This window comes from Mollisia scopiformis (genome assembly GCF_001500285.1).
Source record: "Mollisia scopiformis unplaced genomic scaffold LY89scaffold_10, whole genome shotgun sequence".
NCBI lineage: Eukaryota > Fungi > Ascomycota > Leotiomycetes > Helotiales > Mollisiaceae > Mollisia > Mollisia scopiformis.
The window spans coordinates 986,278-998,405 of NW_017263590.1; the positions used below are offsets into that span (position 1 = coordinate 986,278).

At 51.1% G+C, this 12,128-nt stretch overlaps 4 protein-coding genes across 4 annotated transcripts; 2 read left to right on the forward strand and 2 right to left on the reverse strand.

Annotated features, from left to right (window-relative positions):
* Positions 1–3,694: 3,694 nt before the first annotated feature.
* Positions 3,695–4,967, forward strand: LY89DRAFT_42744 (uncharacterized protein). The gene is made up of 2 exons (XM_018207448.1): positions 3,695–3,901; positions 3,987–4,967. Exons 1-2 carry the CDS (start codon positions 3,851–3,853, stop codon positions 4,884–4,886), a joined length of 951 nt encoding a protein of 316 aa, XP_018072589.1. The 5' UTR covers positions 3,695–3,850; the 3' UTR covers positions 4,887–4,967.
* Positions 4,968–5,194: 227 nt separating this feature from the next.
* Positions 5,195–6,025, reverse strand: LY89DRAFT_732919 (uncharacterized protein; the record flags this gene model as incomplete). Its single annotated transcript, XM_018219744.1, has 2 exons — positions 5,195–5,741; positions 5,796–6,025. The coding sequence occupies 2 exons, from the start codon at positions 6,023–6,025 to the stop codon at positions 5,195–5,197; spliced, it is 777 nt and encodes a 258-aa protein (XP_018072590.1).
* A 42-nt stretch (positions 6,026–6,067) lies between these two features.
* Positions 6,068–7,391, forward strand: LY89DRAFT_42711 (NifU-like protein). Its single transcript, XM_018207443.1, has 2 exons — positions 6,068–7,041; positions 7,099–7,391. Exons 1-2 carry the CDS (start codon positions 6,244–6,246, stop codon positions 7,216–7,218), a joined length of 918 nt encoding a protein of 305 aa, XP_018072591.1. The 5' UTR covers positions 6,068–6,243; the 3' UTR covers positions 7,219–7,391.
* A 490-nt stretch (positions 7,392–7,881) lies between these two features.
* On the reverse strand, positions 7,882–9,006 carry LY89DRAFT_717824 (APH-domain-containing protein; the record flags this gene model as incomplete). The annotated part of the gene is made up of 3 exons (XM_018218372.1): positions 7,882–8,413; positions 8,482–8,661; positions 8,697–9,006. The coding sequence occupies 3 exons, from the start codon at positions 9,004–9,006 to the stop codon at positions 7,947–7,949; spliced, it is 957 nt and encodes a 318-aa protein (XP_018072592.1). The 3' UTR covers positions 7,882–7,946.
* Positions 9,007–12,128: the final 3,122 nt, after the last annotated feature.

Consider the following 12,128-nt stretch of genomic DNA (forward strand, 5'->3'; position numbering starts at 1 on the left):
TCCCAATATCGCGATTAGTCCACAGGTGTGGTTGGAAGAGCATGCCACCGCCGTCCTACAGCAGCAACAGACAACGCAGCTCTTGCAGCTTTATCCAGGTCGACAGGCCCGGTCTGAGTAGATGATTGCATTGATACCAGTGGTGTTGCTCTGAGGGTTTGTGCAGGAGAGTTTTCTGTTTAACAGATTATTGAGAGTGTCTGTGGTCTTTGGTGGGTTGTGGGTAGTGGGTTGGGTAGCGGAGTCCAGCAATGTACTGTAGTGCTGTACTTCCTGTGGGTGGAGCTGGGGATGGGTACTGGTGGTACAGGCTGCGAGGCTAACCTGGATCTTTGGCGGGGCTGCTTGAGGGCACCGAGGGGATTGGGCATCTTCGGGAACGCAGCCCACGCTCGCCCAGCGAAGCACCCCATTCGCTACCAACGCGGACAGCCCGAGTGTCCGTCTCATGGCCAGCACCACCAGCACCACCAAAACCAACAGCAGAATCAGGTTGGAACTGACTTCTGCTGTGAGGTGGGCGAGAGAGCGCAGGTGAAGGAGCAGGGGGAGCTGGCGCACGTCTGCGAATCTTCAAACCAAGACGTATCACTTGTGCCAAAAGGAAGCATTCCGCAACCACGCGCTGCCACCGGCGACGACACGTGAAATCCTTCACTGGGTGAGAAGGGGCTGAGGAAGAGAGCGGATGCCCGTTGCAGGACGCTGCTGAAGCAGACTAATTCGCAGAGCATAACATTCCTTCACGATGTCTGCCGACCTTTCACGGCCACAATACCAATGCCAAGCCTGCCGCAATGTCCAGAAAAAAAAGAGGCTTCTGTCACCGTTATTGACATCCTGCGAGTCAGTCCAGCGAGATAAATACCATCCACACGAGTGGCTCATGGAGCGCCAAATATATAGTATATAGGGAGGAAAGTGGGCTCATATTGCAATGAAGTATGGTCATGAAGATGTATGGTCACATACATCTATAGGAAGGAGCAGCTCTCCGAAAAAGGATTCCGTCGCATTCAGCAACTGTCTCAACGAACAAGAGCTGCTAGGATCAGCACAAGCATTCCCACTAAGTCTTGGCGATCATATCAGATCATTTGGAACAACGTGTGGAGCTTCGAGCCTCCAGAATTTCCTCAGTTCAACAATCCACAAGATGTGCTTGCGAGTGCTCCAAGAGCCAAAAGCAAACCTTTCCGAATTTTGAATGAGAACGCTTCTTTTCCTTCTAGTTGTGTGCTTCCATCCCATTGCGGATGCATTGGTCAATCATTCGGGCTTCTTGCAGCAATCGATAATTGCAAGGGATCTTCGGCTGCTCATCCGATATCCAGTCCCAGTTTTCGAACGTCTCCGCAATGACCGAATAAGGTGAAAGCATTCTGATCATGATCGTCACCTAGATTTCACCCACCATCACCTTACGATCTGACCGGGCTTTGAGTATCGTGACACAGAGTCGTGCTCAACATCTGGTATACGAGATCCACCGTCGTGTTTCCCTCGTACAGATATCTGCACCAAGCAAGCAAGCTATCAGAGCTCGAGTCTGCAGAACAACGTCACCAACGAGGCTACCAACAGATAAGGCCTACAAGGCTGCATATTACCTAGACTTGAGGAAATTTGAGTTCGGTGATGAACGGCATGCTCGGGAAGCTCCGTGCTATCCGACATGACATGCAGTATGCCATCATATCTGATCCTGAGGCTCAACAATCATCGAAATGATGGAAATCTCCATCTCAACATCTAGAACATGGATTGCGGCAAAGGAGCGGTATGTGTGAAACCTGAGACTTCTAGACTTCTAGAAGGTTGGACGACTTGAATGAGAGCTGAACTCAGCTGAAAGTCGTGCTCCTCATAACGGCTCACGGGTACACGTGAAGTCTTCGGAGGACAACAACAGTCGCCGTCCAAAGTGAGGCTTTGCTTTTCTTGGTCGCATCACATCCCGTCTTCCTAGCGGAGATCCAGCTTTCGGTTATCTCATTCTGAGGTACCTAACTTTGCGATCCCATGGGTGAACCCAAGCGTCGAATATAGACCAGCTTGAGATGGTCCTGTCTTGCATATGAGCTTATGAATGGTTGCACGGTTGTGTTGGTGCCATTTCCAACATATTACCTGGTAATTTCTTTTGATTGCAACAGAAAACGTTTGGTCAAGCTCGACCAATGTAGACCAAGAGATCCTGCAGCCACAATGGATCACCAAACACCGAGGTAGGCGGTGACATTGCTTTTCGACGGGAAGTAAATGATGTCGAATATATAATCTATGAAACGAAACCCCCCCTTGAGAGCGGAAGAAGTGTCCGTTGATGAGGGGACACTCGGAGGGATTCTTGCGCTTTCCAGCCGGTTTGTGCGACGCTGTCGAGTTCTGTACGACAAGAGTTGAGTTCCTCCTGCACGCAAGAAACGGTGAAGCATCTTGGCGTCCTTAAATGCTGCCTTAGCATGAGAAGATGGAGACGTGCAGACGAGACGAAACTTGACCGCGTGAACAGGCAAAAAACTGTATCTTCAGGGTTCCCCACAAGTAAATGCTGCAGAGCTGCAGGAGCGGCCCTGCGACGATTGGATGGCTCTTTTGTCGTGGTGCTACTGCGGGAGTAGTATAAATTATGCGTCCGGAAAATGAAATGGGCAGCGCATCAGGGCAGCGCAGCGCTGGGGAGCGAATCTCTGTTGAGTATTGTCGCGTGTTGATCGAGTCCAGACCGGAACGAAGCATGTCCAATCTCAATGCGGTGCCTGGCCTAGCTGGACTTTGAGTGCCGCTCGCCAAAGACGGCGGCCGTGTACCTGGATTGGATGAGAATCGACTCTGCGTTCCTGTGCTGTCTGTTGCTCGACGACGAGCTGACGATCAACACTCACTCATGACTGCTCAGCGCTGAGGAATGAGACATCGACCGATGATGCTTCAGCTGCAGAGAAAGAAAGAAAGAGGCAAATCTGGGGTCACGATGTCCACAACCTGGTTCCCTGGTTCCATCCATGGGGCGCGACTCGGTGCGTGACCAGCCTCCTCCTGCTCGGAACACACAGGCACGAGACGACACTTCCACATTGGGCGGTACAGCCGGCGACTTGATGAATTCGAACACTGCCGAGGACCAGCAGGCACCGCGTTAAACTGCTTTCGGTCCTCCTTTCCAAGACAGACGCCCGCAACGTAACCCGGAACGCCAGAGGATCGTTGGTCAATTCGCCCAGATGCGGTGAAGTGGGAAGGGTGAAGTCATGGATGGAGAGTCCGGAGTCGAGTGACCCAGCCCAGCATCGTTAGCATCCATCCACATCCACATCCACATCCACATCCACATCCACATCCCAAAGCCAAACAAGAGACAAGACAAGACAAGACCAGACCAGGAAGCAAAAATAAGGCTCGTTCCACCCTCGTTCGCACGTACGCTGCCACTTCTCTGCTTGCTGCACATCCACATCCACATCCACAATCCACATCCACATCCGCCGATGCAAGCCCAGGTAAAAAGCCAAGAGTCAGTCAGTAGTCAGGGTCTGACGTTCTAACTCATAACGTTGGTGGCTTGTACCATTTTTTCGAATCGACTACATGTACGACCAACTCCCCCCTCCTATCCCCAATCCCATCTGTTAGCTTCTCCAATTCCTGACTCTCGATTCCAGTTCAGGTCAAGGTCCTGCTACTCGCCTGTCGAGAGACTTTTGCCGGACGGAAACACACGGGTCCATGCTTCTTGCTCGACTGTTGTGACCGTACCACATACTTTCACCAACCCTCTGAAACAAATTGTGTTCACCCATTCCTATATCCTCTCATATAAACCGTGCCTCCGTCCTCTCACTCCAAAATGGCCAAAGTCGCTGGTACCCTTCCCCCGCCGCCTGTGGAACGCCCTGCTGTAAGTCGCGTGCTCGCCCTCCCCGCGCCCCCCAAAAGCAAGACATTATATACCGAACCAAATTCCTAACAGGATATTTCAATAGTTAAAGGGACCAACACGCTCAATGACCCATCCATTGCGCGACCCCAAGACCAGCGGTCCCCGCCGGAAAGTCAAATCCGGGGAACCATTCGACCCGGAGGAACTCTCTCGGCGCCTGCAAGCCCACATCGTGGAGCAGAAAATCAAATCTGAGAAGCGCCGTGAGGCCAGAGCTGCGAAAGCGGCGGCGGCTGAAGCTGCGTTGCACGCTCAGAATGGGTATCATCATGTGCCTGCCACGGCCGCGGCTTCGTTCGAGCGAACCACGACCCAGGCCAAGCCGTTGAAGATGCACAAGTTAGCACAGCCGGTCGTCAAGGCTCATCTAGACCGTGTGAGCATTGAGAATGAGAGGCAACCTCTGACCCTGCTTCAGAAGACGGTGGCTATGGATCAGGCGATGCTGGACGCTCATCTACTGAGAAATAGGAACCAGTTTCAATGGACTCAGGAGATGGAGGAAGCTGCCGAGGCGGACTCGGAGAGAGATCTATACAAGGTTCCTCAACGGACTTTTAATGGGGAGTTTGCGCACTTGATTGGGAATCACAAGAAGGGTGCTCCCCGGCCAATGAGCACTGGAGACTTATTCTGGGAGGAGGAAGCGTCATCACCACCGCCGGTTCCCAAGCAGAAAGTGAAGCCGGCACCACATGAGATTGTTAATGACCACCGAAACGACTGGGCGCAACGAGACGACGAGATGGAGAACAGGAAGAAGGAGAAGGCGAGTCCATTCTTGAAGAAGATGGAGTCGAGTTGGATGTTAATAGGCAAGAAGGAGAAGGGAGTGAAGCCTGAACGGAGAGATGAAGGGATAGCTGGTTTGGGATCATCGCCGCCCGATGGGAAGGGTGTCAAGGGGAGCTTTCTGGCTCGTTTCAAGCGTCATCCAAGTTGATGTGCTGAATGAATTCATGCTGGTCTGGTCTATGTATGGCGTTGGCGCATTAAACGGCGCTGGGTATCTTATGTTTCGTTCTCTCAATAGACTGTCCAGAAGTCTGTCTCCCTACCCATCCTATTGGTGAGATTCATTCGCCAATCATGTCTGTCATGATATATGCAAACTTTCCATCCGTCACTAGTCGCCAAGTCAGCCTCCATCTACACATTTGAGTTCAGTCTTCCTCTCACTCACCAAGTATCCCAATCCCTCATCTCATCAACGCCGTGCTCTGATGAAATCCACACTAGCTTTCCTTCCTTTCAGGTATTCAAACCAATATCCCCATTAAGCAACATCTCCACAATCCCCACCTCCCCCTCCCTCACCTCCCTCTGCACCAATTCCTCCGCCGTCACTCCCCCTCCCCCCTCCTCCTCTTCCCTCAAAATCCTCAACACAACCCTTCCATACTCCCTAACACTCTCCCCATCAACCCCATCCTCATTCCGCGCCTTCTTCAACGCCTCGACTCCCCGCTGAAGCCCGCGATCAGAGGTCCACGTCTGTTTCTGGTTGGAAGTCGTCGGGAGGCCGGAGCTGGTGTAGGAGGAGAGGGGAGGCAGCGTCGTGGTGTGGATGCGGGTTAGGAGGGTGGGCAGTTTGGGGTAGTGGGTGAAGAGCAGGCGGAGGTCGGGGGAGGTGTCGAGGGCTGCGAAGGGGGTTTTGGTTGGTGCTGTGGTGGTGCCGGGACGGCCGTTGGTTGTGGGGTGAGGGAGGGAAGCGGGTTGGGGTGAGGGAGAGGGAGAGGATTTCGGAGGTGAGGGTGGGTGGTTGAGGGTGTGGTTTTTGGAGCAGGGGATTGAGCAGCTGGTGATTGTTAGTTAGAAAGTTCCATTTAGGTGGAGGGGGAGGGGGATATACTAAGGGAGGTAGCAGCGGCTGCATTTGTATTTGCCCTCGTTTTCATTGCAGACACCGCACAGCTTCTTGGTAGGAGGGAGGTTCACTTCCGTTGAGCTTTGCTCTGGCTGCGATGCGGGCATTGCGGGCGCTGGTTGCTCTGCGGCCGCGATAGTTTCTTGAGGTTTGCTAGTCGCAGCTTCGTCTGAAGATTTTGGCGCGTCGCCATTGTTCGTAGAATCGATAGACATCGTTGAAGGCTGGAAGAAGCCGCCAAAGATTCTCGATTGCATATCGTTACTTTTTTAAGGTTGAGTGGTCGGCGAATCAGAACGTTCAGGGACGAACAAGCTAGTGAATTGGCGTCATAGCTTGATTGATACTGATTACAAAAACATTCTTTTCGCCATCAACGACGACTATTCTTCAACGAGATAATTCTTTGTTGAGGTGTCACATCATACGAAATATGGCATCACGAAAGATTGTTCGTGCAGCGGCGCCGTTGTTCACCAAGGTTCGACCGGCGAAACCAGCGGTTCCTGCCCATTACAGTGCGGCGAGATGTGTGCATCAGAGTACCAGATTACCAGCGATGGCAGCTTCGAATGCAAGGACGAGACCGACGTTACAGCCACTGCATCAACCTTCTACTATGGTGAAGCCGCCTGCGGTCAGTGGTAGTAGGAGTATCTTCATACAGACGGAGAATACACCTAATCCGGATGCGCTCAAGTTCCTGCCAAACCATCCTATATTGCCTGCTGGGCTCTCTTCGCCGTTCCTCGAATACCTCAATCCAAGATCCACTCTGGCTCCTCCACACCCGTCCCCTTTGGCGGCTCAGTTGATGAATATTGATGGGGTTGCTTCGGTGTTCTATGGGGCGGACTTTATCACAGTCACCAAGTCAACAGATGCCAATTGGGCGCATATCAAGCCTGAGGTGTTCTCTCTGATTACGGAAGCGGTAACGTCTGGGGCTCAGATTGTCAACGTCACAGAGAATAAATCTGGAGTAGACGGGCAAGAAGGTCAGGAGGAGGACAGTCTCAGCTATAATGAGAATGACAGTGAGGTGGTGGGAATGATCAAGGAGCTCTTAGAAACACGGATACGACCTGCAATTCAGGAAGATGGAGGGGATATCGAGTTTCGAGGATTTGAAGAGGGGCAGGTTCTATTGAAGCTGCGAGGTGCGTGCAGGACGTGCGACTCGAGTACGGTTACTCTGAAGAACGGTATAGAGGGAATGCTGATGCACTATGTGAGTAATCCCGGGAGCCATCAAGCTGGATAAACACAAGCTAACACAAACACACAGATCGAGGAGGTACAAGGTGTTACCCAAGTTCTCGATCAGGAGGAGGAGGTTGCCGTACTGGAGTTTGCAAAGTTTGAGGAGAAGCTTCGGCAGAAGAAAGGCGTCGAAGAGATGATGTAAAGGGAGAAGCCAATGATGCGAAGGGAAAAGGCTCAGATGATGCGAAGAGAGTAGGCTTAGATGGTAGAAGCGCTGGAGACACCCCTTGTTTGCGAAATCGTCCGCCTATCGTATGTCCATGGCCTGGCTGCGTTGCGAGATTCTCGTCAATCGGTCAATGTCGGGCTCATTACAAACATTTTCACAAGCATAGTTGCACGTTTACGAGAGAAGGCTGACTATAGCTATGAGCTCGAGGCGCATTACGGCTCCTTAGAGAAAGAGACTTTTCGCCAGATGTTCAAGGATCGGATTCGTTGCGCCTTAGATAGATAGACAGTTCAATGAATGATCTGTCGTTATTGATTACAATCTGTACGTATGGGAGAGTTGCGATCTTTGCGAGATTCCGGTCCTTGTTTCGTTCTCCCTCGACTTGTATCCATCTACCATAATATTAGTTTGTCCACTAGTACACACGTGGAGATTGTTCATTATGTGATCGGGAAGACTAGAGATTATATAAAGTGGCGATATTGACATGATGCTCTTATAGAACTACAAACTAGGATTCATTTGCTCTTCACATACAAAACTGTCTATAGATGGCGTAGACTAGTAGGCAAATGCAGAACAGAACCATGGATGCGTCTGGGAACACTTGACAGCAGTAATGAAATCATTGTGTTAACCAAGTATATTTATTAGACCTTGAATTCTTTTAACGAAAGTGGGGTTGTCAAGTCTATCTAGAATCCTAAGCGATTCAAAATCCTGATCAACTGTGCTTCATTATCGTTCCTGCACTGCATGATAACTTCTTCTTGCTGTAGCCGTACGATGTCCGAATTGGTGATACGCCAAGGCAAAATTGTTCGAAGGATAGCGTCAACGTCTGCCACCTTGTCAATCCCCTCGATTGTTTTTGGCCGCTTTGTGTCTAGCTTCTCTAGCTCATCTTCCCAGGCTTTTGCAACATCCCACTCGACTCCATCTTGAGTAGCTTGCGAGAGGGGTGACGGAAACCCATGGAGCTTTGCATCCCTGAGTGCCGTCTGGTCGCTAGCTTCGTCGCCAGACCAACCCCGAAACTGACCACCAGCGCCGTCGAAGGAGCGAAGGAATTCGTAAGAAGGATGCGAAACGCATGCGAAGTCGTAGTCAATCAAGGCAGTTATACGCCCTGACTTAGCATCAAATAGTAGATTGTTGGTGGCTGCATAGTAGTAAAATAATTAGCATAGCTCAAAATGAAAGCAGAAATCAATGGTATAATCCACTTACTAAAATCAGCATGTACGATAACTTTGTCTTGCTTCGAGGTCAGGGACTCAAACTGGGCTGGAATGCCGCGCTCAACAAAGGCATCGAGACGCCCCATTACGCCGTTGGTACGCCATCCTTGGATATAGGGATTGCCGTCTGCATTCTTGAGTGCCACTTCGAGTCGACCCTTGAATGAAGCTTCTTATGATGGCCAAGGTCGTCAAATGTCACACCCCCAAAACCCGTAATACTCTCAGGCAGCTGATAGGCTTGCAAAGTGTTCAGCAACTTAGCCATCTGTGCAAAGATTTGTTTCTTTTGCGGAAAACTCATGGTGCCGAATGCCTCATCCACGGGTGTGCCTGGCATCAGCTCTTGGAGGATCCAGCCTTGTGAAGACTCGCCAGCTGCACTACCCCAACCATATACGGAAGGGACCACATGTGGCTCGAAGGCACTAAGAGCGGTAGAGGCGAGAGCCACTTCATTTTCAATCCGGTTTTTTGAGTTCATTCCCTCTGCATCGGGGTTGGCGAGGCGCATGATTGTGACAGCGCTGATCTCTGTCCTGAGGCTCTGCGGCTGTTTCCACGTCACGTGACCTTATTCCTATATATATAGCTCTGAGAGCCCCTTTTTGGGCTCTTCACCTTAGTATTCTAAGTGAAGACCGCTTCTGCCCTACATGCCGTTCCGTGTCCCGTCACACTAACCAGAAAATTCTTGAAAACTCAGTCAAAAAGTTTTTAGTATTCTCGTATCTCAAAGTTAGCCACTTTATTCGGCACAAAAGGCTTAAAGAGGAGAAACGTCGCTAAAAAAAACAAGCAAGAGCTTTAATACTTTATTTGGACTAATCCAAAGTCTTAGCCTAAACCATTTTAGAGCTAGTACACGCGGGGTCACATGGGATCATAAAAAGGTAACTTTGGGTGTAAACATGTATTCATTTGCACAGTACTTCCAGCTTCTTCTCTCTGGCGTCCTTCATGCAGCACCAGCATTGAAGAAGCGCTTGACAGTCGTGAATCCCGATTGCAGCCAAGAGCTTGAATCGTGCATAACTACCAAATGGGCATGGTAGCCTGCGTCGAGAGCATCTATGTCAAGATACCCTGGTCCAGTTGGCAACTGGACAAATAACGCTAGGGAATTACTGAGGTCTATACCTAGCCGTGACTCGCTACATTCTCGTGAGGATGGGAGGAAGATATTCCTAGTGTTTTTGATTCATATCCTACGCGAAGCTTAAACGCTTGCAGTCGTAGATGCTTCAGCAAATATATGCAATTCAGAGTCGTGTCTGTTAACCCATTCTGTGATCGCTGAGAAATTTCGACACATGTGAGTCGTCGAGACCTTTGGAATGTGGCATAGCATTGTGAAGGGCTGCAATCTCTGCGGGCGTTTCCTTACCAGAGCCATAGCGCAACGCTTCAAAAAGGATAGGGAGATGGAGGTGGTCCGGATAAAAATATCTCTGAGAACGGTTCGCGATATTAAAGACCAGGACATGGAGATGCGGGCACGGCCGGGATTGTTATTGTTTTGTAAGATAAATGAACACTCGGACCAAACATAGTTTCACTGCATATGGTGAACATACCAGATGAAGTTTCGTGCATAGGACGTTTTTCTGGCAGGTTGGCTGCCCCTCCTTTTCGCTTCTGTTGAGACGACCGTCAAGAAATTCACGAAACTCTCAACCACCTCTCTCTTGCTCGATGGGTCTTGTCATTGGCTGAAGAAGATGGCCTCCAAAGTACGATCATATGAACCGTGGGCGAATCAGGACCTCAGATGGCCGCCCACCCTTCAGGCCTTGTGCTGCAGGATCCAAGGGGCTCGCATACAGGAAGGATGATCGGTCCCGTAATCCTTGATCACTCGCAATATGAAGGTGAGGGTGATAACAATCTAGACGATGAACGGCAGGCAAGAGTTGGGTGTGGGCTTGCTTGCGTCTCTCTGCCTTGCACGCCGCGATGTGCGCGACGAACGATGGTCGATCTCTCGATGAACTAACGGCGGCGATTGCTGACAGTCAGTCAGCCCCTCCTCCTCTCATTGGCATCATTGCTCGGTCTTCACGTTGGAGTAGCGTTCCCCACAAATCTGCGATGTTCATGGTCCAGGTTGGGTTCTGTCTTAGCAAAATGCTGCAAACCAATATGAGCCAGAGTTCGAAGCGCATCGACGCTGCTTGGATCCACTGCAGAGCATGACACTGCTGGTGACTGGCATCGGGATCTCGGGGGGCCAGCACGCACCGCATCTCGTTGGCGGATAGACGAAAATCTGGGGAAACTTTACATACGCCATGGAGGGTTTCTGCTTGTTGCTTCTCCTCTGCCGACCGTGCTCGTGCTTGACACATGCCATAGTGGCGTGCTGCCATGACTTTGCTGCTCCGCTTCGCTGAAAGCATCCGGATTCGCTTGGGATAGCAGATGGATGGATGCACTGCGATGGAGAGTGAATTGTGAATCTCGAACGGAGAAAGCAGCGAAATGATGTTTGGTGGCAGCACTAGGCGGCATGGGGTAGGAGCAGTCGAAGCACAGTAGCTCCTTTCAGGGTCTTCTGGGGGTTTCATAGCTCGATCGGAACAGACCTCGACCGTACCGCCAGCGGTCTAGTGAGCGGCTTGCCCACGAAATTGGGTGTCTAGAAGTGAAGGAAGTGATTGCAGCTTGTGAAGTGAAGCTTGCGCAGGTCTGGAAAGTACGATGATCGACGATGGCGGCGAAGAATGCGCAGACTCCTATTCTCTCCTCCTCTCTGCCTACCTGCTGCTATATTACGGCGTGTGACCCATGGCCTGATTGGGGACCATCAGGGAATTGTGGAATTGTGGTGTACAGACCCACGACAAAGACTATTCGACTCTTGCGTGCCCTGTCAACTCGCCCCAGTCAAGAGGGAAAATTTGCAGCGAAACGAACCAGGAAACGCAGATTGAGGTTGACAAACTGTATCAATCAATGAATGTATATTAAGAAAAGGACACAAGTGTTTTAGACGATGGCCGTTTTCACTCGTACCCGCGTCTTCAAAACGGATCATGCAAAGCATCTCTCTTTTCTCAGTGCAAGTGCAGGTCTAGGCTGGGATGTCGTAGAAGATTGGGTTTAGTTCTCAAGCCAAGCCGGCCACCTCCCCTCAACTCATTGCCCCAGTGCTGCCCCCCTCTCCTTCCCATCCCCGTCTCTTCCTCCAACCCTGCTCCTTCGTACAGTACGCTTAGGAAAAGCGCCACTCCACTGCTGCAGCGTGCAGGCGACTCTCATCGCACCTCCTCTCTGTCTCCTCAAAACTGCTTGCTTGCTTGCCTTCAACACCCTTTCTCCTCTCAGCAAACCCACCCCCTATTCTCTCGTGCGACAGTATCCCTATTTTCACCCTCCTCAATCAATCCCCTCGTCTCCCAGATCTCAGTCAGGGAACGAAATTCTCAGCCCGGCAGCGGATTGTGTTGCACCTGAGCCGAAAGGAAAGGAAGAGTCTCGCGTCGCACCGGCCTTTCCCCGCATGCGCCTCACCTGGACACTCGACACTTCGAATCCCTCATCGCAAGCATCTGCACCACCACGCAACCACCTCCCTCTCCACGATCCTCGACGGCAAACATAATAAATACCTCGAGAGTGAGGCCTCTGCCTTTC